Raw genomic sequence first — 27,474 nt, 5'->3', positions numbered from 1 at the left:
TACCTTCTGAAAGGTGTCCCCAGTACCTCCTGAAAGGTGTCCCCAGTACCCTTCTGAAAGGTGTCCCCAGTACCTTCTGAAAGGTGTCCCCAGTACCTCCTGACAGGTGTCCCCAGTACCTTCTGAAAGGTGTCCTCAGTACCTTCTGAAAGGTGTCCCCAGTACCTTCTGAAAGGTGTCCTCAGTACCTCCTGAAAGGTGTCCCCAGTACCTTCTGAAAGGTGTCCTCAGTACCTTCTGAAAGGTGTCCCCAGTACCTCCTGAAAGGTGTCCCCAGTACCTCCTGAAAGGTGTCCTCAGTACCTTCTGAAAGGTGAGACATTCTAGTTTTTATCCCATTCAAAGCTAAGAGATCTTTTTCCAGGAACAGGAGATATCTGCAGTCAGGGAAGCTGCCCTCTCACCGGAAAATGTTGAATATGAAGCCCACTCCACTATCCACCCCTCCCCTGCGTATTAAACACCCCCTACTACCCTGGAAGTCATGTACCGGGGACCCTTCATTCAGCCCAATGCCCCATCTACAGTTCAGTGTCCTCCCTCCCGCCTCATCTCCCACTATCTGCGCAGTAATGGAGTAATTAGCAGAAATTACTGCCCCAGTTCCTACATACTGAGTGAAAGATAGAACACCCCCTACCGCCCGCGGGACATCAAAGCTGCCGCTGATAGCACCCCCCACCCCTACCGCTGGAGGATGGGTAGGGGCCCAGTGCATTGCTTCGCCCAGGGGCCTACACTGCTGTTAAGATGGCCCTGATCGCAGCGGGTGAGTAAGTCCTGGGCAGTGCAGAGACTGTACAAATGACTGTCTGTGCAGTTCTCCAGCACATGCGATCGCACACCAGCACACACAAAAACCCTCCCCCTGTTGGCGGTGACTACCTGATCGCAGGGATGCAAAAAACGCACCCTACCGATCAGATCTGAATTACCCCCAATATCACATCTCACACCAGAGATCCACTGGAACTGCGGCACCTGAAGCTGATCTGTCTGGTACACTGTCACCTCCCTATCACAGGGAAGATACATGGTATGGGGGGTGTAATAGTCTGATCCTCAAAATGCATTAAGCGTTGAGGCACCTGGTGGTGTCAGTGTGCAGGGGCAGTGTGTATGTTGTGAATGACCTTAGTGTGTGTGTACATCTATAACACAGGATATAAAACACCAGGGCGACATCTCCTTCCGTCTCTCAGTTCTCTCTTCACAACTTCTCTATTTGCTGAGCGCAGTGCTGGGAATATGTGGTCTCTCTGCGTCCCCCTCCTGTGTGTCCTGATGCCCCTGGGACAAGGTACGTGATGTCATACAGAGACATAGGATTGTATAAGGGGCTACGCAGGCAGAACCCCTGCTCTGTCAGTAACTGCCCCATGCTGTCATTATCTACCCCCTGCTCTGTCAGTAACTGCCCCATGCTGTCATTATCTACCCCCTGCTCTGTCAGTAACTGCCCCATGCTGTCATTATCTACCCCCTGCTCTGTCAGTAACTGCCCCATGCTGTCATTATCTACCCCCTGCTCTGTCAGTAACTGCCCCATGCTGTCATTATCTACCCCCTGCTCTGTCAGTAACTGCCCCATGCTGTCATTATCTACCCCCTGCTCTGTCAGTAACTGCCCCATGCTGTCATTATCTACCCCCTGCTCTGTCAGTATCTGCCCTCGGCTCTGTCGGTATGTGCCCCCTGCTCTGTCGGTATCTATCTCTTGCTCTGTGAGTAACTGCCCTCTGCTCTGTCAGTAACTGCCCCCTGCTCTGTCAGTAACTGTCCCCCACTTTGTCTGTAACTGCCCCCCACTTTGTCAGTAACTGCCCTCCGCTCTGTCAGTAACTGCCCCCCCTGCTCTGTCATTAACTGCCCCCCATGCTCTGTCTGTAACTGCCCCCCGCACTGACAGTAACTTCCCCCCGCTCTGTCAGTAACTGCCCCCCACTCTGTCAGTAATTGCCCCCTGCTCTGTCAGTAACTTCACCCCGCTCTGTCAGTAACTGCCCCCCACTCTGTCAGTAATTGCCCCTGCTCTGTCAGTAACTTCACCCCGCTCTGTCAGTAACTGCCCTCCGCTCTGACAGTAACTGCCCCCTGCACTTTCAGCGACTGTCCCCTGCTCTGTCGGTAACTGCCCCCTGCTCTGTCAGTAACTGCCCCATGCTCTGTCAGTAACTGCCCCCTGCTGTCGGTAACTGCCCAATGCTGTCATTATCTGCCCCCTGCTCTGTCAGTAACTGACCCCTGCTCTGTCAGTAACTGCCCCCTGCTCTGTCAGTAACTGCCCCCTGCACTTTCAGTGACAGTCCCCTGCTCTGTCGGTAACTGCCCCCTGCTCTGTCAGTAACTGCCCATGCTGTCATTATCTGCCCCCTGCTCTGTCAGTAACTCTCCCCTGCTCTGTCTGTAACTGCCCCCCGCTCTGTCTGTAACTGCCCCCTGCTCTGTCTGTAACTGCCCCCTGCTCTGTCTGTAACTGCCCCCGCTCTGTCAGTAACTGCCCCCTGCTCTGTCTGTAACTGCCTCCTGCTCTGTCAGTAACTGCCCCCCGCTCTGTCAGTAACTGCCCCCCCGCTCTGTCAGTAACTGCCCCCCGCTCTGTAAGAAACTGCCCCGCCTCTCGGCACACAGATTGAGCCCCGTAAGGGAAAGCGCTAACGACAGGCCAAGACCAACCATTGTAAAGTTATTAGAATATGCTAAGGACAAGATTTGGAGAGAATATCATAAATGCTCCCCAGTGCACATAGAAGGTGACAATATTCTGATTTTCCAAGACCACTCAGTAGCCCTTCAACAAAAACGTAAAGCATTCCAACCACTGTGTAAATGCTGATAGAAAGGGGGAGACGCTTCGCTTTGTGGTGTCCAGCAAAACTTAGATTATGGAAAATGGCCAGACCTTTGTATTTACTACACCAGAAGCAGCAAGGGCCCATCTCCTATCAGAGGACTTACTAGGGGAACCACATGGTAACAACGGGAATTTAGGACAGAGAGGAGATGGAAATAAGAGAGAAGCAAAGAGGTGTAAAGGGCCGTGATAATGGAGAGCCATTTATAATAAAATATATGGCACTGGTGTTTTTTTATTTATTTATAGGTATTTAGGTATAAAAATGAAAGAAGATAAAGAAGTAAAACACATATTTTTGAATCAAGCAGGTGGAAGCACAGGGATGGGGCATATAGTGCCAAATCCCTTATTTGTATTTTGGTCTTTGGAAAATGGAAAGTATGGAAATAAAATCATATAAAAATGAACATACATGTAATGGAGAATGCGCTTCAACACAGACAAGTGTAAGGTAATGCACTGTGGTAACAAGAACAAAAATTACACCTACCTACTAAATGGGGTAAAATTAGGAGATTCTGTACTGGAAAAGGACTTAGGTGTCCTCATAGATAGCAAGCTAAGCAGTAGTACCCAAAGTAGGACTGCAGCAAAGAAGGGTAATAAGATATTAGCATGCATAAAATGGGGTATTGATGCTAGGGACGAGAGTATTATACTCCCGTTATATAAATCACTAGTGAGGCCACACCTTGAATACTGTGTACAATTCTGGGCACCGTACTACAAAAAGGATATCCTGGAGCTAGAAAAGGTACAGAGGAGGGCGACCAAACTAAGTAAGGGCATGGAGACGATGGAATACAAGGAACGGCTTGAAAGACTAGGCATGTTTACATTGGAAAAGCGGAGACTAAGAGGGGATATGATCAACATCTACAAATATATAATGGGACAATACACAGAGCTTGCGCGGGACCTGTTTTTGGTTAGATCAACACAGAGGACTCGTGGACACTCGCTCAGGTTAGAGGAGAGGAGATTCCGCACAATACGGCGTAAAGGCTTTTTCACGGTAAGGACAATACGTGTTTGGAATTCCCTGCCCGAGGGAGTTGTAATGGCGGAATCTGTCAACACCTTTAAGAATGGGTTAGATAAATTCCTAATGGATAAGGATATCCAGGGGTATGGTGCATAGTCATGCATTATAGTTACTATAAATAGGGATAAAATGCAACGGCTGACAGCAGCATCAGTCAGAAATTTTAGTCAAATCATCATGCATAGGAGACCACAAATAGGTTGAACTCGATGGACAATTGTCTTTTTTCAACCTCAGATACTATGTTACTATGTTACTAATAAACTGTAATTTTATTGCTCACAAGCATTTGGCACACTGGAAATATTATATTGTTGTTTTGTTGAATATGATATATGTTCACTGTACACAGGAGGTGGCGAGACCCCTATATAATGGGGATGTAGGAATGGATAGGAGGTAAGGGGATAAGTGAAGATTGTCACAGGAAAGGAGAGCATGAAATAGGGGTACTGGCGTGAGGCCAGATTATCACTCATAACCAATTGTAAAGCGCAACGGAATTTGCTGCGCTATGTAAGAGACTGTTAATAATAACCAGGGGATTATCTCCTCCCTTTCCTCTCTTTTGTTGTTCTTTACACTTTCAGACATTTATATATTATGTTATTTATTTTGTACTTTTTTAGAGGTTTGGAAAACTCAATAAGTGGTTAGGACATTATAGCTCCGAATTGCACATTTTTCTCTTTTTAAAAACACTTTTTCTTTCTCCTATAAAGCAAAATAATGACGCATACATTGAAACTTATATCATGGAATGTGGGAGGCCTGACGCCTGAATACTCCAGTAATGCGGAAAAAAGTGGTAGAACATATGAAATGGAATAAAGCGGGGAAAGCTTTCATACAGGAGACACATTGGGAACAGGGTAAAGACTATGGTGGTCATTCCGAGTTGATCGCTAGCTGCATTCGTTCGCTGTGCAAGGATGAGGCAAAAAAAAGGCACTTCTGCGCATGCGTATGCGGCGCAATGAGCACGCGCGACGTACTATTACAACGAACGATGTAGTTCCACACAGGGTCTAGCGATGCTTTTCAGTCGCACTGGTGGCCGCAGAGTGATTGACAGGAAGTGGGCGTTTCTGGGTGTCAACTGACCGTTTTCAAGGAGTGTTTCATAAAAACGTGGGCGTGCCTGGAAAAATGCAGGTGTGGCTAGGAGAACGCAGGGCGTGTTTGTGACGTCAAATCCGGAACTGAACAGTCTGAAGTGATCGCAGTCTAGGAGTAGGTCTGGAGCTACTCAGAAACTGCTCAAAATTATTTTGTAGCCGCTCTGCGATCCTTTCGTTCGCACTTCTGCTAAGCTAAAATACACTCCCAGTGGGCGGTGGCATAGCGTTTTCACGGCTGCTAAAAACAGCTAGCGAGCGATCAACTCGCAATGTCCACCTATAAACTAAGAGCCCAATGGATAGGAGACTGTGTTTCTTCAAATTATAAGTCTAAATCTAGAGGAGTAGCAATAGTATTTGCGAGGCAGGTTCAGTATACGGTGTTGGAGAGGGTGGATGACCCTGAGGGCCGATTAATTATGCTAAAAATTCAACTATACTCTTGAACATACACTCTTTTTAATATACATGCACCAAATTCAGCACAAAGTGATTTCTTAACCAAAATATCCCAGATGATTCTGGAAAGGGATTGCCCCAATCTTATTGTTGGAGGAGATTACAATTGGATGGATAATTCTACTTTAGATAGATCAGTACCATCAAGAAGTGGGTAGATTTGTGTAACAGTTTAATATGCAATTTAAAAAATACACACGCCCTAGTTGATTTTTGGCAACTAAAAAATCCATCAGATCATATACATGTTATTCTGGGGCCCATAGATCACTCTCACGAGTCGATTACCTGTTGGTGGCTGAAGATTTAGTATCTGAGGTAATAGATTCAGGAATTGCTGAAATAGTAATCTCTGATCATGCAGCAATTCACATCACAATGGAAATTCCAAATTACAAGAACGGTAATTATTCCTGGAGATTTCCACAATATTTTACAACTCTGGAGACTTTGGAAAATATCTTAAGACTAAATGGTATGAATTTCAGCAGGATAATAGAGAGCATTGGGACGACACCATACTCTTTTGGGAAAAAAACAGTAATCAGAGGACATATATGATATTATATCTTATGTGCATAATTATAAGAAGAAAAATAAACAAAAATATGAAGCCCTAAGTGGTAAGACTGAAAAGAGCTTTAGAGAATATGTAACAAATCCATCCGTAGATAAGTTTGAGGCATAAAAACAAAATACTGTAGAAGACAGAAATCTAAGGGCTGCGCTCACCACCTTACTTGCTACGTTAAGCAGCTATGGAGAAAAAAAGGGGTTTCCACAAGTCCTTTTATTAAATAGTATACAAAAGAAAAGGGGTTTCTCCCACCGCTTTTTGGCAAGCAAAATAGACGCTGATATTCTTCTCAATAAATATTATTTTCCAAATGTAATCAATAAAAGGTTTTTTATTAATATATATAGATATATGTTGTTCACAAATATACCAAAACAAGATATGCAGTATACTACACACCACAATGACAATACATACTGTACATATAACATGAAAAATATATATATAGAGAATAAAAATTTGTATACATGTGTGTGTATTTAAAGGGTGAAACACCTCTGCGTATTACTCACTCTTAGTATACACATTCCAAAAAATAATCCATTAATATTTTGGATCCACAAGTACTTAAAAATGTCCATGATTCTTTTGTATAAAAACAAAACAGACAACTTCTAGAAAGATATTTATTAGCTCAGGCAAAAAATTCAATAGATCACTCAAGGAACCGTTTTTACAGATGGGGTAACCGAGCTGGGAGATTGCTTGCCTTATTAACAAGACCCGGTAAAGCAAGAAATAGTATAACAGCATCGAGGGATGTAAAGAATGGAAAGCTAATAACAAACAATGAAGAAATATTAAAAGTATTCCATACATTTTACACCAACCTTTACACAGCAATTCCGCAGCAGGATCATATAATAGATCAGGTAATAGAGGAAAGTAACATCCCTAAATTAACTCAAGCCCAAAAAGAAATACTTAATTCAGATATTACAAAGGAAGAGAAAGAAATAGGATTATCTTCACTAAAAGTGAGAAAATCCCCCGTCCCGGATGGGCTATCAGCAGAATATTATAGACTCTTACATGAAGAGTTTATTCCTATATTCACGGATCTATTTCAGCATATACGTCAAAATAACCCAAATTATTCATCATTTAATGCAGCGTATACAACATTAATTTTAAAACCTGGTAAGGATCCACAAATGGAGTCATCCTATCATCCAATCACCTTATTAAACTTGGATTGTAAACTCATGGCAAAAATTATGGCCAATAGATTGCGGTCAATCTCGTCTGATATACTGACGGAACACCAGTTGGGCATAACAAGTCGCCATTTGGTTAAAGGGGTAAGAACAGCTATTGCAGCAATCCTACAGATACAACAAGACAATTCTAAGCCCGGAATAATATTAAGCTTGGACGCCAATAAGGCTTTTGATACAATAGCATGGCCTTTTCTATATAAAGTGTTAAACATAAGGGATTTTGGTGAAAAATTCATCAATTTTATTAAATTTTTATACACATGCCCATACACATCCCTCCTTATCAATGACAATAGGAGAGAAAAAGTAAAAATGAACCGAGGAACAAGGTAGGGGTGTCCACTCTCTCCATTAACATTCAATCTTACTTTAGAGCCTTTGCTTTGTTACTGTTACAGGTGGGTTAAGTTTGAGGAGACCCAAATATGTGGATTCCCGGAAAAGTACTTTAATAAACTTGAATATATAAATATGAATTTATTGTATACTAAGCTAAGTTTATTGATCAATTCAGCAGATGTTCAATACAGCAATCACATCAGCATACCCAGGAGCCTCGCCTTCTACGTCTACAGGCTGAGTTATATTCAGATCATCCTGGTACTTCTGCAGTCAATGTTCATCCAGGCAGATCAAGGCTGATTTAACATTGACAATTTCTATCTTATATAGGCTGGAAAGCTCCTGAATAAGCAATTTCATATGTACAAAGGTCAAATTAGGGAATATACATAAATGCTAAAAAAACCAGTAGGGGGCACTGTGTACTCAATTTTGAGTGTTAGAAATAATATATTATATACAATGATTAACATGGATTATATAGATTAAGAAAAAAAGAAATACAGACAGCGCTTGCAGACTTCTTATTATAATAATAAAATGTATTAGTTTATTCTGTCTTATTAATATTTCTCTATTAGTACCATTGTAAGAACAATATAAAATAAAATTCTTCCCTTGCCTCTACAACTATTTTGCATGCAAAAATAAAAATAACTAAATACCACAATGACATAAATTAAAAATTCATGGCACACCTACTAGAATTATTCAATACTCTGCTCCATATAATAATTTAGCAATCCCTCTTAGTGCACATAGGATACAATCAGTTACAATTGATTCACAGCGTTTCACTTAATTGCTACAAGCTGCAACAGTTGAGTCCGATGTTCAATCCCTTATTTTCACTCAGATTGATGCTGTATCCTTTCCTTAATGCTTTAATCATAAGGTAGATGTTATAAAGGCACTTAATCAAAGGAGATCAATATGATGGAAACTTGCTTTAAAAGTTCATCTCACATATAACTTTCAGCAGCTTTTTATCTCCCTTAAAACTGGTGCTGATGTATTTATATAGCAGCAATGAATTAGGCGGTGTAACGCGTCTCTGTACCTGACCTGCCAGTGACAACTTTATAAACCACCTGCGTCCAGCACTGGGAGGAAATTCTGAAGGATCTCCGGATAAGGCTCGTTGTAAAAGGGTATTTGGCACCAGAGCCGGGAGGACTTTAAAACGGAACCCAGGAGGCGTAGCGGTAATCAATTATAACATGGCCATGTTTTATAAAATCCGATATGAGATTCATTAATTCTGCTGCTCCAAGTAATTCACATGTATGCATGCACAAGTGAATAATTCATTGCTGCTATAAATACATCAGCACCAGTTTTAAGGGAGATAAAAAGCTGCTGAAAGTTATATGTGAGATGAACTTTTGAAAGCAAGTTTCCATCATATTGATCTCTTTTGATTAAGTGTCTTTATAACATCTGCCTTATGATTAAAGCATTAAGGAAAGGATACAGCATCAATCTGAGTGAAAATAAGGGATTGAACATCGGACTCAACTGTTGCAGCTTGTAGCAATTAAGTGAAACGCTGTGAATCAATTGTAACTGATTGTATCCTATGTGCACTAAGAGGGATTGCTAAATTATTATATGGAGCAGAGTATTGAATGATTCTAGAAGGTGTGCCATGAATTTTTAATTTATGTCATTGTGGTTTTTAGTTATTTTTATTTTTGCATGCAAAATAGTTGTAGAGGCAAGGGAAGAATTTTATTTTATATTGTTCTTACAATGGTACTAATAGAGAAATATTAATAAGACAGAATAAACTAATACATTTTATTATTATAATAAGAAGTCTGCAAGCGCTGTCTGTATTTCTTTTTTTCTTAGTTTCTTTACATTACGGGTAGGGGGTTGAGAAGTCCCCATGCTTATAGTGAGCTGCATGCAGACTTGGGACACATACACTTAATTGAATTTAAATTAAATAAATCTGATTGTATTAGCGCTAGGGGGGATACTTTATTGTAGGTGGTTTTTGTTTTCTTTTATTATATAAATTAACACACATTGAAACACCATTGTCTGAAAATGAAGACGCAAACATTCAAATGTTGATATATGTCCAACTCCAAACACTTGTCTTGTTTTGGTCTCATATAACCAGACAATAGACATTGCCCTTGCTTGTACACTATACCTGTGTCAGGAATACTGATGCAGAGAAACACATAAGTTTGTAATAAATATATATTTCCCTTGTATTAAAAATATATATATTTCCCCCTTTTTGTCCTATTAAAAACACCATATTATATTCATAACAAACACCAACCACCTTTCTAAGGATATAAAATAAAACACTGATATAATAACCAAATGAAGAAAAAAAAAAAAATAGACTGAATTGTGCATAGTCAGCATACAACCTGACATGTAATGGGAAACTAGTACTATCTTCAGAATGTTTATTTAATTTGTACTTTGCATTGGTGCTAAAACATCTGAAAGCATGAGATTGATTAATAGTGAAACTTATATTTTATATCACGCCTGACTGTTACTTACAGAACTGGCCAATTCTGAGGGGTATTAAGGCAGGAATTGGAGAAATTAAATTAACTGCATTTGCAGATCATCTACTGTTGTATATAACGAATCCAAAGTCATCATTAAAACCATTAATGGAAAAACTGATGGAATTCAGAAGGGCTTCAGGATTCAAAATTAATTTAGAGAAATCAGTGGCAATGTACAGTAAATTGGGTTATAGGAAACCTGCCTGGGCAAGGGACATACCAATAAGATGGGTTTCAAAATATATAACTTACCTGGGTATTAAACTTCCAAAAGATTTAAGTCAACTATACGATATCAATGTGAAGGAAGCCATAAAAAGATGTGAAACAGAGTTGAGGGGATGGGAAAACCTGTTGTTGTTATAGGATGAATAAACGTAATAAAAATGGTCTCCTTTCCGAGACTATTATATCCTACACAGATACTCCTGGTGACTTTGACTAGAAATTACGTAAATTAGATTAATAGAGTTTTCAATAAATTCATATGGGAGGGGAAAAAAAGTTAGGATTAGTATTCTTAAATTGCAACAACCTTCCTCCAAGGGGGAAGTAAACTTACCCAATTTAGAATGGTATACTTTTTCAGCACATAGACACTACATTAATGACTGGCTGTCTGGGAAAGAGAACTATGCAAATTCCATTGGAGGGTTCATTCCTACCAAACATGGGGTTGACGGTATTTCTTCACACTATTGATACGGAGTTTGACTTAAAAATTGCCCAACATCCACTGTTAATAGCTACCAGAAGCGTGTGACAGATTATAAGACATAGAATGAAAATACATCCCAATGTCTTGGTTCATTTACCATTCTTGAAAAATCCTAATGTTCATTTGTGATACCAATTGTTCTTCATCCTGATTCCAATTCTATTTCTTCTGTGATTCAAATTGCTTGTCTTTGAATATTGGATGATCTTTTGTGGTTTGAACAGTAGTGAATTGTATATTCCTGTTCTTCTTGTATGCCAAAGTCTTTTTACAATCAGAAAGGAGAGGATAGAGAGGATTAGGTAAGGGGGGACCCGTTGGGGTATGGAGAAATGTATTTCCAATACGAGTGCTATAAAACAGTCACCTAAGTCACAGACCACAGAGATGGTGAAACAAAGGCAGAAAGGGATAAAAACTGCCCAGAGATCACCGGTAAGGTCACAAATACAGGATCCTACACCAACTAATACTCCTACCCGCCAAGTACAGGGCTCAGAAAAAGACAATACTATCTCATATGGCAACAATTCTTTTACCTACTATAGATAAAAAATTAGATACTATCCAGGCCTCTTTAGATGCAGCTTTGGCCAGAATTACTGAGAATACTGCAAGAATAGAAACATTGGTACAGGGGGTTAACGATCTTGAAGATGATGACCTGATTGCACAAAATATGATGGCAACCCATTCTAAGCAATGGAGTCATTCCAAGTTGATTGTAGCTGTGCTAAATTTAGCACAGCTACGACCGCTTACACTGACATGCGGGGGGACGCCCAGCACAGGGCTAGTCTGCCTCACATGTCAGGCCACCTCCCCCCAAACAAGTACAAAACCATTGCACAGCAGCAATGCTTTTGTACTTGTAGAGTAACTCCCAGCCAGCGCTGCTCCAGCGGCTGGCCAGGAGGTACTTGTTGCTACCAGGGTTGCTGCAGCTGTGTGTGATGTCACGCAGCTGCTGCGCCCCCCCCCCCCCACGCATGGTCTGGAGATGCCTGCGTTGGCTGAACCATGCCCTGAAAACGGCTGTGCCACCCCCTCCTGTCCAGCGACCGCCTCTGCCTGTCAATCAGGCAGAGGAGATCGCTAGGAAACAACAGCCTTCGGCCGTCTGGCATGCGCTGGTGCACTGCGGCGCCGGTGCATGTGCAGCTCTGACCCGATTGCACCGCTGCAAAAAACTGCAGCGTGCGATCGGGTCGGAATGACCCCCCAAGTCCAGTGGCTTCTGGACAAAATAGATGACCTTGATAATATGGACTGTAGAAACAATTTACGTTTCATAGGTACGCCAACAAACATATCAGATCAGGTGTTGCCTAGCTATATAACCTCTAAAATGATTGTAGCATTAAATCTTCAAAATTACATCATATACCCTGGGATTGAAAGGGCACACAGATTGGGCCACGTAAGGGAAATCTCTAATGACAGGCCAAGACCAGCCATTGTGAAGTTCTTAGATTATGCTTCTAAGGACAAAATTTGGAGAGAATACCATAAATGCTCCCCAGTGCACATAGAAGGTGTCAATATTTTGATTTTCCAAGACCACTCAGTAGCCCTTCAACAAAAAAAAACGTAAAGCATTCCAACCACTGTATAAATGCTGATAGGAAGGGGGAAACGCTTCACTTTGTGGTATCCAGCAAAATGTAGAATTATGGAAGACCTTTTATGTTTAATTATGTTTAATTTATGTTTAATTATGGTTAGACCTTTATATTTAATACACCAGAAGCAGCAAGGGCCCATCTCCTATCAGAGAACTTACTAGGGGAACCACATGGTAACAACGGGCATTTAGGAGAGAGAGAGAGAGAGAGCAAGAGAGAGAGAGAGAGAGAGAGAGAGAGATTAAGAACAGGTAAAAATAAGAGAGAAGCAAAGAGGTGTAAAGGACCGTGATAATGGAGAGCCATTTAAAATAAAATATATGGCACTGGTGTTTTTTTTTTTTTGTAGGTATTTAGGTATAAAAATGAAAGAAGATAGAGAAGTGAAACACATATTTTTATATCAAGCAGGTGGAAGCGCAGGGATGGGGCATATTGTGCCAAATACCTTATTTGTATTTTGGAAAAGGGAAAGTATGGAAAAAATCATATAAAAATGAACACACATGTTTTGAACTGTAATTTTATTGCTCACAAGCATTTGGCACACTGGAAATATTATATTGTTGTTTTGTTGAATATGATACATGTTCTCTGTACACAGGAGGTGGCGAGACCCCTATATGATGGGGATGTAGGAATGGATAGGAGGTAAGGGGATAAGTGAAGATTGTCACAGGAAAGGAGAGCACGAAATAGGGGTACTGGCATGAGGCCAGATTATCACCCATAACCAGGGGATAATCTCCTGCCCTTTCCTCTTTTTTTGTTGTTCTTTACACTTTCAGACATTTATATATACAGTAGATGCTATTTTTGTACTTTTTTAGAGGATTGGAAAACTCAATTAAGTGGTTAGGACATTATAGCTCCAAATTGCCACTTTTCCCTTTTAAAAACACTTTTTCTTTCTCCTATAAAGTAAAATAATGACGCATACATTGAAACTTATATCATGGAATGTGGGAGGCCTGACGCCTGAATACTCCAGCAAAGCGAAAAAAAGTGGTAGAACATATGAAAAGGAATAAAGCGGTGAAATACATGAGATACATTGGGAACAGGGTAAGACTATAAATTAAGAGCCCAATGGAGAGGCGACTGTGTTTCTTCAAATTATAACTCTAAATCTAGAGGAGTAGCAATAGTATTTGCGAGGCAGGTTCAGTATACGGTGTTGGAGAGGGTGGATGACCCTGAGGGCCGATTTATTATGCTCAAAATTCAACTATACTCTAAATCATACACTCTTTTGAAAATACACGCACCAAATTCAGCACAAAGTGATTTCTTAACCAAAATATCCCAGATGATTCTGGAAAGGGATTGCCCCAATCTTATTGTCGGAGGAGATTACAATTAGATGGATAATTCTGCTTTAGATAGATCAGTACCATCAAGAAGTGGGTAGATTTGTGTAACAGTTTAATATGCAATTTAAAAAATACACACGGCCTAGTTGCATTTTTTGCATCTAAAAAATCCATCAGATCATATACATGTTATTCTGGGGCCCGTAGATCACTCTCACGAGTCGATTACCTGTTGGTGGCTGAAGATTTAGTATCTGAGGTAATAGATTCAGGAATTGCTGAAATAGTAATCTCTGATCATGCAGCAATTCACATCACAATGGAAATTCCAAATTACAAGAAGTGTGATTATTCCTGGAGATTTCCACAATATTTTACAACTCTGGAGACTTTGGAAAATGTCTTAAGACTAAATGGTATGAATTTCAGCAGGATAATAGAGAGCATAGGGACGACCCCATACTCTTTTGGGAAACATCAAAAACATTAATCAGAGGACATATTATATCTTATGTACATAATTATAAGAAGAAAAATAAACAAAAATATGAAGCCCTAAGTGGTAAGACTGCAGAGAGTTTTAGGGAATATGTAACAAACTCACCCGTAGATAAATTTGAGGCATAAAAATAAAATAGCTTCTAGGAAGATATTTATTAGCTCAGGCAAAATATTCAATAGACCACTCAAGGAACCGTTTTTAAGATGGGGTAACCATGCTGGGAGATTGCTTGCCTCAACAAGACCCCGTAAAGGAAGAAATAGTACTGTATAACAGCATTGAGGGATGTAAGGAGAAAGAATTGACTGCATAGGAGAGGAATGGGTTAAACATCCTGTGAGGGGTGGACCCAGCTGTGAGGTAGTACAGCCTTAGGAAAAGGGGGAGGGTTAGGGTATATAGACACTGTAGTGGCCATTTTGAGCCTCTTGGCTGTTCAAATTTCCTTCCCGCCCTCCCGCCCTATGGGATGTGGTTGTTTTGGTGATGCGGAGTGCATTGGCGTTTTGATTGCTGGCTGGTTTTTCATTCGTTGGCTATTTATAGGCGGAAAAGAACGGCAGTTTGTAGTTGTATCGCTTATTTAGGTAGTAAGTTTCAGTTTATTTGGTTTAGGTGCACTCACCTCCATCGACTTAATGGCCGCTCGACCACCCATCCGGGAGGCAGCGGCAGGGCACCCAGGAGCGGTGGGAAGTCACTGTGGGGGTTGTGTTGACACCTATTACCGGTTTTTGATAAGGTGTTGGACGGTTTCGGTCAGTTTACCAATTTAAGTTCACCAATAGTTTTATAGAGCCGTTCTTTTTTCTGCCACCATTTTTGCCGGGAATTCGGCAGCTTAACAAATTTTTCCATTTACAGGTTTGCTATGGTTAGGGTCAAATAAATAGCTAGCAATTTTTCTGCCAAAATCATGTCTCCGTGTCGTTATTTACTGGTTTAGAAGGTAACTAAGGTTTACTTTAATAAAGGGGGTCCACCAAATATCACTAGGATGTTTAAGAATGGAAAGCTAATAACAAACAATGAAGAAATAATAAAAGTATTCCATACATTTTACTCCAATCTTTACACAGCAATTCCACAGCAGGATCATATAATAGATCAGGTAATAGAGGAAAGTAGCATCCCTAAATTAACTCAAGCCCAAAAAGAAATACTTAATTCAGATTAGAGATGACCTGGTTCGGTTCTTCAGGATCCGAACCCCCCCGAACTTCACCCATTTTACACGGTTTCGAGGCAGCCTAGGATTCCTCCCACCTTGCTCGGTTAACCCGAGCGCGCCCGAATGTCATCATCCCACTGTCGGATTCTCGCGAGATTCGTATTCTATATAAGGAGCCGCGCGTCGCCGCCATTTTCACTCGTGCTTTGGAAATGATAGCGAGAGGACGTGGCTGCGTTCTCTCAGTTTCTGTGTTCAGTATGCTGCAAATATCTGTGCTCAGTGTGCTGCAAATATCTGTGCTCAGTGTGCTGCAAATATCTGTGCTCAGTGTGCTGCAAATATCTGTGCTCAGTGTGCTGCAAATATCTATGTTCTCTGCCTGAAAATGCTACATATCTGTGCTCAGTGTGCTGCAAATATCTGTACTCACACTGCTTTATTGTGGGGACTGGGGAGAAGCTGTATTATATAGGAGGAGTACAGTGCAGAGTTTTGCTGACCAGTGACCACCAGTATACGTTGTCTGCCTGAAAAACGCTCCATATCTGTGCTCAGTGTGCTGCATATATCTGTGCTCACACTGCTTTATTGTGGGGACTGGGGACCACAAGTATTATATAGGAGGAGTACAGTACAGAGTTTTGCTGACCAGTGACCACTAGTATTATACGTTCTCTGCCTGAAAAACGCTCCATATCTGTGCTGCATTGTAGTATATAGTAGGAGGACAGTGCAGAATTTTGCTGACCAGTGACCACCAGTATTATATAGCAGTACGGTACAGTAGTCCACTGCTCTATCTACCTCTGTGTTGTCAAGTATACTATCCATCCATACCTGTGCTGCATTTTAGTTGTGCACAGTATATAGTAGGACAGTGCAGAATTTTGCTGACCACCAGTATATATATAGCAGTACGGTACAGTAGTCCATTGCTCTACCTCTGTGTCGTCAAGTATACTATCCATCCATACCTGTGCTGCATTTTAGTTGTGCGCAGTATATAGTAGGAGGACAGTGCAGAATTTTGCTAACCATCAGTATATATATAGCAGTACGGTACAGTAATCCATTGCTCTACCTCTGTGTCGTCAAGTATACTATCCATCCATACCTGTGCTGCATTTTAGTTGTGCGCAGTATATAGTAGGAGGACAGTGCAGAATTTTGCTGACCACCAGTATATATATAGCAGTACGGTACAGTAGTCCATTGCTCTACCTCTGTGTCGTCAAGTATACTATCCATATGTGTGCTGCATGTGCTGTTTGGGGACTATTTTTTTTAAGTGCCATCCTGCCTGACACTGCAGTGCCACTCCTAGATGGGCCAGGTGTTTGTGTTGGCCACTTGGGACGCTTAGCTTAGCCATCCAGCGACCTTGGTGCACCTCTTTTTTTCTTTGCATCATGTGCTGTTTGGGGACTATTTTTTTAAGTGCCATCCTGTCTGACACTGCAGTGCCACTCCTAGATGGGCCAGGTGTTTGTGTCGCCCACTTGGGTCGCTTAGCTTAGTCATCCAGCGACCTCGGTGCAACTTTTAGGACTAAAAATAATATTGTGAAGTGTGAGGTGTTCAGAATAGACTGGAAATGAGTGGAAATTATGGTTATTGAGGTTAATAATTCTATGATTTATGCTGTTTTTGAGAGTTTTTTTTGTAAAAAAAACACCCGAATCCAAAACACACCCGAATCCGACAAAAAAATTTCAGGGAGGTTTTGGCAAAACGCGTCCGAATCCAAAATACGGCCGCAGAACCGAATCCAAAACCAAAACACAAAACCCGAAAAATTTCCGGTGCACATCACTAATTCAGATATAACAAAGGAAGAGATAGAGACAGGATTATCTTCACTAAATGTGGGGAAATCCCTCGGCCCGGATGGGCTATAAACAGAATATTATAGACTTACATGAATAGTTTATTCCTCTATTAACAGATCTATTTCAGCATATACATAAAAATAACCCAAATTATTCATAATTTAATGCAGCGTATACAACATTAATTTTAAAACCTTTCAAGGATTCACAACTAGAGTCATCCTATCGACCAATCACCTTATTAAACTTGGATTATAAACTCATGGCCAACATTATGGCCAATATATTGCAGTTAATCTCATCTGATATACTGATGGAACACCAGTTGGGCTTCATTACAGGTCGCCATTCGGTTAAAGGGGTAAGAACAGCTATTGCAGCAATCCTACACATACAACAAGACAATTCTGAGCCCGGAATAATATTAAGCTAGGACGCCAATAAGGCTTTTGATACAATAGCATGGCCTTTTCTATATAAAGTGTTAAACATAAGGGATTTTGGTGAAAAATTAATTAATTTTATACAATATTTATACACATGCCCATACACATCCCTCCTTATCAATGGCAATAGGAGCAAAAAAGTAAAAATTAACAAAGTAACAAGGCAGGGGTGTCCACTCTCTCCATTATTGTTCAATTCTGATTTAGATCCTTTGCATCGTTACTTATGGAACTGCCCAATTCTGAGGGGTATTAAGGCAAGAATTGGATAAATTAAATTAAATGCATTTGCAGATGATCTACTGTTGTATACAACAAATCCATCCATCATTAAAACCATTAATGGAAAAACTGATGGAATTCGGAAGGGCTTCAGGATTCACAAATAATTTAGAGAAATCACTGGCAATGTACAGTAAATTGGGTTATAGGAAACCTGCCTGGGCAAGGTACCTTCCAATACGATGAGCTTCAAAATATATAACTTATCTGGGCATTAAACTTCCAAAGGATTTAAGTCAACTAAACGATATCAATGTGAAGGAAGCCATAAAAAGATGTGAAACAGAGTTGAGGGGATGGAAAAACCTGTTGATGTCCCATATAGGACGAATTAACATAATAAAAATGGTCTCCTTTCCAAGACAATTATATCATACACAGATACTCCCGGTGACCTTGACTAGAAATTACGTAAATTAGATTAATAGAGTTTTCAATAAATTCATATGGGAGGGGAAAAAAGTTTGGATTAGTATTTTTAATTTGCAACAACCTTCCTCCAAGGGGGCAGTAAACTTACCCAACATAGGGGGGAATTCAAATGTTTTAAAAGTCGGTTGGGTGTCTATTAGATAGGAAAAAACAAACACTCAACTGACTTTTCAAATATTTGAATTCCCCCTTTAGAATGGTATCCTTTTTCAGCGCATACTGTATACGCTACAATAAGGACTGGATGTCTAGGAAAGAGAACTATGCAAATACCCCATTGGAGCTACCAGAAGAGTCTGGCAGATTATAAGACATAGAATGAAAATACATCCCAATGTCTCGGTTCATTTACCATTCTTGAAAAATCCTCTCCCCTTTACCATATGGAGAAAAATGGATTTGTCAAGAGTCAGACAACATATAGATACTGTATACATGTATTCAAACTAGTGAAGAATTTGAGAAGATAATGACCCCAAATCTAACATTTATGCAAGTCCAATACTATGTAAGTAGTGTATTACAAGTGTTGGAAGGAATGGATTTGAACAATGGTTTGGATAGCCTCCTTTTGCAAGAAAGCCCTAATCGAAAAGTTATATCACTTTATTATTCACTTTTTTTTTTTTCCATCATATGATTTTTATTTTATGTTAGAAACATATGAGTCAATTGTCGATATACAAACGATAAACAAGAGTTTGTAAAAACAGAGTGGTCATTATAGAAACAAAACATGCTAGTAAACTTCTTTGAGAGAATGGTGGAAAGGTGTGGTATGATTGATAGGGAGAAGAACTGGAAGCCGAAGAATCCAGAGCTATGAGGGGAGGGAGAGAGCGGGGGAGTAGAACAGCGTCTGTAGTGGGACGTGAGTTCAGAGGATAGGGGGGAAAAATAGAAGAGTGAAGAAAGGGAAGAGAAAGAGAAAAAGTAAATAAATAAATAGAGAAGAAAAAAAAAGAAAAAAATTACATTTATAGGGGGGGAGGGGATATAGAAGAGGGGGTTGTGGTTGCGAGGCGGGGTCTTTAATTAGTTAAGTCCTGGGAGGGGGCGGTCATGGAGCCTGTACCATGGGAGCCAGATGGAGTGGAACTTTTTAACTGTGTTATGGCGAAGGCTAGTGATGTATTCCATGTTTGCCACAAACCAGATTCTATTCTTGAGAGCCTGGCTGCTGGGGGTTTCAGGATTCTTCCAATTACTTGCAATTTGGTATTTTGCTGCGCAAGATATGAAGAGAACTAGGTTTTTAGATTCCTTGGAGATGTGATCGGGCGGAGAGCAGAGGAGGAGATTCGCAGGCGATAGGGGCTCTGGCAAGTCGATTAGTCGTGAGATAAGCTTACGGACCTTTGTCCAGTATTGAACAATCACCGGGCAGGTCCACCAAATATGATAGAATGTGCCTACTTGGCCACAGCTTCTCCAGCAAAGGTTGGAGGTGTCGGGGTAGATCTTGTGCAGTCGGTCCGGTACCAGGTACCATCTAGTATATATTTTGTAAGAGTTTTCCCGTATGGCCACGCTGATGGAGCATTGTGAGATCGCGGTGCGGATTGTATCCCAACCCTCGTCCTCTAGGTGGCACCCCATGTCAGCCTCCCATGCTAACTCATGTGGTTCGAGAGGTGGGGGTGTAGGGCTGAGGATAGTCTTGTAGAGGAGGGAGATGGTGCCTCTGCTGGTAGAGTTGTAAATACAGAGTCTCTCAAAAGGTGTGGGGATCGATAGAGGAAACTTTAACTGTAGAGAGGAAAGAAAGTGGCGAATTTGCAGGTATTGGTAGAACAGTGAGTTAGGTAGGTTGTGCGCAGTTTGTAGGTCAGAGAATGATTTAATAGAGTGTGTCCCTGTGAGGTGGTGTATCCTGGTAACTCCCGCTGAGATCCAGGGGCGGGCCATTTCCCGAGAGAGTCCCGGGGGAAATGTTGGGTTACTCCAGATGGGAGTCAGGGGGGAGGGGTGGCTTGATAGTTTTAATTTTTTATTCAGGTTTCGCCAATGTGTAAGTGTCAATTCTATTACGGGGGAGGTGCATTGGGATGGGGTGCGTGTTTTACTAGAGAGCCAGGGCAAGTAAGAGATTGATGGGAGTCCCGATAAATCACTCTCCAGGTCTACCCATCTTTTAGTGTGTTCTGGAGCGTGCCAGGCAGCCAGTTGGCTTAGTCTGGTTGAGTCGTAGTAGCGTTGGAGGATGGGAAGGCCCAGACCCCCGTTTTGAGAGTGTTTGGCTAAGATATCCCGCCGGATTCTAGGCTTTTTGTGGTTCCAGATAAATTTGCAGAGGGAGGACTGGAGTTTGTTAAGAGTCTGGGAGGGCACGGAGATCGGGAGTGTCTGAAATAGGTATAGAAGTTTGGGAAGGACATTCATTTTTATAGCATTGATTCGTCCCACCCAAGAAAGGAAGTAAGATTCCCATTGTTGTATATCAGCGAGAATTGACGTGATGAGAGGGGGGTAGTTAGCCTTGTAGAGGGAATTGTAAGTTTTGGTGATGGAGATTCCAAGATATTTGAGGGAGCGTCTGCGCCAGGAAAAGTTAAAATTCTGTTGTAGTTGTAGCTTAGTTGGTTTGGGGATGTGCAATGAGAGGGCTTCGGATTTGGTTTGATTCATTTTATAGCCCGAGAGATTGCCATATGTGGCTAGTTCCTGGAAAAGGTTTGTGAGAGAGATAGTTGGGTTTGTCAGGGTTAGGAGGATGTCGTCAGCAAAGAGGGAGATGGTGTACTGAGTATGGTTGACTTGGACTCCCGTGATGTCAGGGTTAGTCCGAATGTGGCTTGCAAGGGGTTCAATGATGAGTGCGAATATAAGGGGAGATAGTGGGCATCCCTGTCGTGTTCCATTTGAAATTTTTAGAGGGTCCGAAAGTAGGCCATTGGAAAGAACCGAGGCCGAGGGGTTCTGGTAAAGGGCTTGTATGGCTTGGAGAAATTTACCTTGAAGGCCAAAACGTTGCAGAGTCTGTTGCATGAAGGGCCAAGAAACTCTGTCGAAGGCCTTCTCTGCGTCTAGGGCAAGGGTCAGGGATGGGATCTTGTGGAGGTTAATGTGGTCAATAATGTCCACGACACGTCTAGTGTTGTCGAGTGCCTGTCTGGATTGAACAAAGCCCACTTGGTCGGGGTGTATGAGCGAGGGGAGGATAGGATTAAGTCTATTAGCTAGTACTTTGGCAAAGATTTTCAGATCCGAGTTTAAAAGTGATATGGGTCTATAATTAGAAATTAATTGGGGATCTTTATTGGGTTTTGGAATGACGGTAATGACGGCCTTGGTAGTGTGGGGGTGAAAGGTGGATCCGTCTAAGATAAGGTTGAATAGTGACGTGAGGTGGGGGAGTAGTGCGGGTTGAAAAGTTTTATAATATGACATTGGGTAGCCATCAGGGCCCGGGGCCTTAGATGGTTTCTGGCTACCGATGGCAATGGTTAATTCCTCGGGGGTGATGGGTTTGTTCAGGGCCATGGAGGTGTTGGCGTCGATACGAGGCAAATCTGTGGAGGCTAAGTAGTCTGCAACCGTGGGGTGGGTCGGGTCAATTGAGGAGGAAGAGTCTGGTAAGTTGTAGAGCTGCTCGTAATACGTCCGAAAGAGAGAGTTGATAGTCTTTGGGTTGTATTGGAGGGCGTTTTGTTCGTCCCTGATAGCCGGAATAGCAGTGTGCGCTTTCCGAGCCCTCAATCTGCCGGCCAATAGCGAATCGGCTTTGTTACTTTTTTCGTAGAATTTTTGTTTCAGCCAGCGGAGTGAGTGCTCGGTTTTTTCGGCTAGCAACGCGTTCAAAGTGGCCCTGGTGGAAGTGAGCTTTGAGTAGAGAGATTGCGAGGGTCGTTGCTTATGTAGTGTTTCTAAGTTGTGGACTTCAACTGTGAGGGATGATATTTTTTGTTTGCGATCCTTGCTCCTATGTGATGCGTAGTTAATGATGTGTCCCCTGATTACTGCTTTGTGGGCTTCCCAGATTAGTGGGGTGCAAATAGAGTCAGTCATGTTTAAGGAAAAATAGTCGGCTAAAGCTAGTTTGATCTTTTCCTGGAATTGAGGGATTTTTAAGAGCGTTTCGTTTAGTCTCCAATTGGGGCGAGTCGTCGGGGTGTCAAGGAAGTCGAAGGAGACTGTGATAATGGAGTGGTCTGACCAAGGGTTAGTGAGGATAGATGAGTCTAGTACGTGTCGGGAGAGCAATGCGCCGCAGTAAAATAGATCAATGCGAGAGTATGATTGGTGTGGGGTTGAGAAGAAGGTGTAGTCTCTGGCTGTTGGGTTGAGGGCTCGCCAAACGTCGAAGAGACCAGATTCGAGGATATGTTTGTTTAAAGAGCGTGAGGGAGAGTCTCGATGGGGGCGGGACTGGGCGGAAGATTTATCCAGATCGGTGTCTGGGACAGTGTTGAAGTCCCCTCCTAATATTAAGTACCCTTTTCTGATTTTGTTCAGGTCTGAGAAAAAGGTGTTAAAAAAAGAGGATTGCCCAGAGTTGGGAGCGTAGACAGTGGCGATCGTGCATTCTAGGTGTCCGAGCGTGCCTGTCAGAATGATATATCGGCCATCCGAGTCCGTGTGGGTCGAATGTAGTGTGAATGGGATTTTGGAGTGGATCAGGACGGCCACCCCATTGTGTTTCGATTGACTTGAAGAGTAGAAGGCCGTTGGGTAGCGTTTAGTGGTTAGGGAAGGGTGTGATCGAGATTTGAAGTGGGTTTCTTGAATGAGCACAATTCCCGCTTTTAGGGTTTGGAGAGAGCGGAATAGGGACGAGCGTTTCTGGGGGGTATTGAGACCCTTGGTGTTCAAAGACGCCAGGAGTAGGGGCATCTTTTATGGCGTTGGGAGGGTGCGCGGAGGAGAAATGGGGGAGAAAGAGGGAGGCGCAGAAAGAGAGGAGGATGAGAAAATTAAACAATAGTGAGAAAGTGAAGGGAGAGATAGGGAGAAAGAGGAAAAAAAAAAAAAAAGGGGGGGGGGAGGTAGGGTGGGCCTGTGTAGAAGTTCCTTACGACCAGCGAGAAGGAACGGGCACAGAGAGTGGGATCAAAGGATCCAAAGTGGAGGAGCGTCGGGTAGCGATCGTACTCCCTCCACGGAGGGGAGGAGGTGGGGAGGGGGGTGGGCCTAGATGTTTGTAAACAACAGTGTGGGCCTGTGTGAGCTTGTGTGGTAAGTACAGGGAGTGAAGGAACACGTCCCTCCAGTGGTGGTCTGTGTGATAGAGGCAATAGTGGTTGAGAGGCGTATGAGTCTTTGTGAAAGTGGTGTGTGGTTAAAAGGTGACATGCAAAGTCAAACAACAAGTACGATAATAGCAATACAACATCAATACCAACAAAACTGAAAAGTAGTTAGATTTTCGAACTGAACATCTTGGTTCCTATATGGGAATAGAGAGAGCATGTTAGTTATTAGTATGCTGCGTGAAGCATATATGTGGGCGGGCTTAGGAGGATAGCCTAGACCGCAGGGTTTCAAATAGCGGGGTTAGCAAGGTGGGTTGGAGAAAGGTAAGGGCAGACAATATACAGTATGTTCATGGAACGGTCAAGATGTGAAGCTAAAACAGGTAAAGTAGTCAATAGAGGTATTATAACAGTATAATGAACAAAGCGTCTTTGTAATTATAGGTGCTGAGGCAATCAGGGTGATGGAAGGTCAGAGGTGTGGTCGGCAAGTGGGTCAGAGTCCTCCAGGTGGGATAGGAAGTCATTTCCGTCTCTCGGGTCTTTAATGACGACTGTCTTCCCATTATACTCGATCAGGAGTTTGAAGGGGAAGCCCCAGCGGTAGCGGATACCTCGTGTGCGGAGAGCTGATGTTAGATCTCTGAGTTCTCTTCTTTTAAGTATGGTGGAGGGGGCTAAGTCCTGAAAAAATTGCAGTTTGACATCCTCAAACATTATATGTGGCTTGCCCCGGGTCGGGAGAAGGACCATCTCTTTGTCCTTGAAGTTAAGGAAGCGCATGATGACGTCTCTCGGGGGCTCGCCGTCTCGGGGTCTAGGGCGGAGGGCTCTGTGAGCTCTCTCCAGAGGCAGCTCCCGAGAATCTGCACTTGGTAACAGAGTGGAGAACAGCCTTTGGAGGTATGTTTCGAGGGCTGTCGGAAGAATGGACTCTGGAATGTTGCGGATTCTGAGGTAATTTTTCCTTTCGCGATTTTCCAGGTCCTCGTTTTTGGATCTGAGCTCTGTTATATCTTGGATGAGATGGTCTATATGCCTGACCGTTTCTATGTGGTCTTTTTGTAGAACGTCTTGTCTGGCTTCCAGTTTGGAGGTTCTGGAGGATAAGGAAGAGATATCTGACCTAATAGAGGTAACTGCTCTGTCGAGTTTGGTTTCTAGTGATTCTTTAAAGTCCATTATGAGCGACTTCAGAGCCATGATATCCTCTTTAGTCGATGGGGCGGGCGAGGGTAGTGGGTCGTCTCCACCTGGAAAGGATAGGCTGGGAGAGGGAGGGCCAGAGGGTAGGGAGGGTTTGTCGCCCTTGTCGGTTTTGGTGAAGTGTTGAGAAATATCTGTACCCGCACGTCTTCTTGTGTTCGGGTTAGGTTTGGACATGATTGCACCTTGGTGAATGAGTGTGGGAGAAAAAAAAAAAAAAGGGGGGACCACACAGAGCGTTGAGGTAGGAGGGTAGAGTAGGGTTATTTAGTCGCCAGAGAGGGAACCACTGGAGGGCTTAGTTATGATGTGATCAGTGGAGCATGCGAATTGGTGGGCGTCTTAGAGAGTTGAGGTATACCCAGTCGGTGCCGTTTGTGAGTACGACAATGATGGAAATAGGTACAGTGCTGGAGAGTGCGGCGGTTTCGGTCGTGTGAGGAGACTTGGACCGAAGGAGTGGTACGCTTAGTGTCCAGGAGCCACCTAGGGGTGGGTGATTGGGTGTAGGAGCGTATCAGCAGCAATAGTCGCCCGGTATTATGGACAGCGGCCAGCGAGTCACCGTCAATCTCCTCCGGAGGCCTCTAGATTGATGATAGGGCGGGGGGATTTGTGACGGTCGCAGGTGACGCTGGTGGTGAGTGCGAGGGAGAGGCAGTTTGGAGGTCACCAGGTCGCGGACAGGTCAGGTTGGACCAGCGGGCCTCGGCTAGAAAGCTAGCTTGTGGGGTAATGTAGGGAGGCCCAGTAGTTCTCACAGTTCTGCTGTCCCTGCACTGTGGAAGGTGGAAGCTGGGGAACAGGATTTGTGATGGCGCCAATCCCAATATGGCCGCCGGAGATGTCTCGTCCTGCGGGTCTATTGTATGTTTACAGCCACCGGAGTACAGTGTCAGCACAGGGGGTGTTGCGGGTGTGGTGCCAGGCTTGGGGACCCCTGATAGAACCGTCTCAGCAACCGCAGCAGTGGTGGAGTATGTGGCGGCGCCAACCGCAAGATGGCCGCCGCCGCTCTCAGCAGCCCTCACCTCAGACGGACTCAGCGGTCTGCGGCTCCCGGGGGTGTCTGCAGGCAGCGCGGCGATGGCCCCCGCAGCGGAGGGTATCAGGAGAGTGGAGCAGATAATCCGTGGCGGGAGGCGGGATGGTCTGGGTCCAGCAGACGGGTCGCTACGACGGCCCGTCACAGAAATCGAGGCCCCGGCTCCAACACCGAAGGTAGGCCGCAATCTGCAGGGGGCAAAGCAGGCCCCCCCCCCGACTCCGCAGCTCCCGGCTCTTGGTGCCGGACGGGTCAGCAAGTCTGGGTTTATAGGTAGAGGCCGGCCAAGTGTGATTAAGTTAGGCCAGGGCACGTTTGGTGTGGGATTTAGCCTGGAGCTCCACAGGGTCACAGCTTTCCCTATTGCTGGCTAGGTCACGCCCCCGAGCTCCGGATTTTTTGTTAGACAGGTCGGCATAAATCAGTTTAGCCTTGCTCTTTAACACCAGGCACCCCAGTAAGCAATGGGGAGTGAGTGTAATTTAGTTGATGTGGCAGCCTTGGGTGTGTAATGGGCTTTTTTCAGTAAGGAAGAGTGAGTAAAGGAGCCCCTTTCTCTGTGCAGCTTGTGTGCACTGTGGCTTGGAAGCCAAGATGGCCGCCGCTGCTGTGACAGGCTGAAAGGTGCAGGTTTGTTTGTGGAGCCTGCGGGTTTTTGGCGGATTTCCCCTTTATTTTAATGTACCTGAGGGTCTGTGGAAAGTCTCCAGGTGGTCAGGGGGCTCAAGGGATGTCCGTGGAGCGCCGTCTGGGTCCCGTTGCTGCTGCGCGCCAGTCCGGAGCTTCCCGCCGGGCCGTCTTCAAACTCAAGGCCCCGGCTTCAGTGGCCGGCGTAGGCCGCGTCACCGGAGCGGCCTGTAGTGTCTCGCCGCTTCCCGGGGTCACGCAGCTGTGCACTCCCTGTCGTCAATACACCACTTAGGGGTGGTCCAGTCCGGGTTTGGCTGCAGTAAAGTGGGTTTATAGGCTGTATTCTCCGGAGCCCTGCTGCAGCACGTCTGCTCAGGGATACAGCCAGGCCACGCCCCCCCACTTTATTATTCACTTTTAAGAAGATTATTTGACATCAGGGACACAGAGACAGGGATTGGTAGATGGAAGGAGAGCTTTTCCGAATTTGACGATAAATGTCCTCTATGGTGAATTGGAAAAGATCTCCAAAACACTTCCAGTACCTACTTATATGGAGATGTTCCTTAAAACATACCATAGGGCATATTTATCCCCACTGAGAAGGAGGGAGATACAGTAGGTCTATCTACTATTTGTAACTGCCCAAAATGTGGGGAAATGGGGGCCGATCCTACCCACTGCCTATGGGAATGTCCAGTGATTAGGAGGTTTTGGAGAAGAATAGAAGGCTTCATTACCTTATATATAGAAAGAGGCTTCCATGTAAATGGGGAATGGGCTATTTTTAGTATATTGCCTGAGAACCAAAGCGATTCTGTAGATCACCGCAGACTATTCCTTTTAATCTCGGTGGCGGCAAGGAAAGCAATTATGCAAATGTGAATTCAAACACAGAGTCCTTCTATGTCTATAT

General features: G+C 43.4%; 1 protein-coding gene across 2 annotated transcripts in view; it reads left to right on the top strand.

The window, feature by feature from the left end:
* Positions 1 to 1,212: 1,212 nt before the first annotated feature.
* LOC134988659 (pregnancy-specific beta-1-glycoprotein 3-like) overlaps positions 1,213 to 27,474 on the top strand; it is a 270,727-nt gene continuing 244,465 nt past the window's right edge. For both annotated transcript variants that reach the window (XM_063950568.1, XM_063950567.1), the window contains exon 1: positions 1,213 to 1,300. In XM_063950568.1, the coding sequence (XP_063806638.1) occupies positions 1,249 to 1,300 (52 nt within the window). In that variant the 5' untranslated portion in view covers positions 1,213 to 1,248. The remainder of the gene's footprint in view (positions 1,301 to 27,474) is intronic.

The sequence above is a fragment of the Pseudophryne corroboree genome, chromosome 2, assembly GCF_028390025.1.
Source record: "Pseudophryne corroboree isolate aPseCor3 chromosome 2, aPseCor3.hap2, whole genome shotgun sequence".
NCBI classification, from domain to species: Eukaryota; Metazoa; Chordata; class Amphibia; order Anura; family Myobatrachidae; genus Pseudophryne; species Pseudophryne corroboree.
The sequence above is the reverse complement of the archived record's forward strand: the minus strand, read 5'-3'. Positions and strand labels throughout refer to the sequence as shown.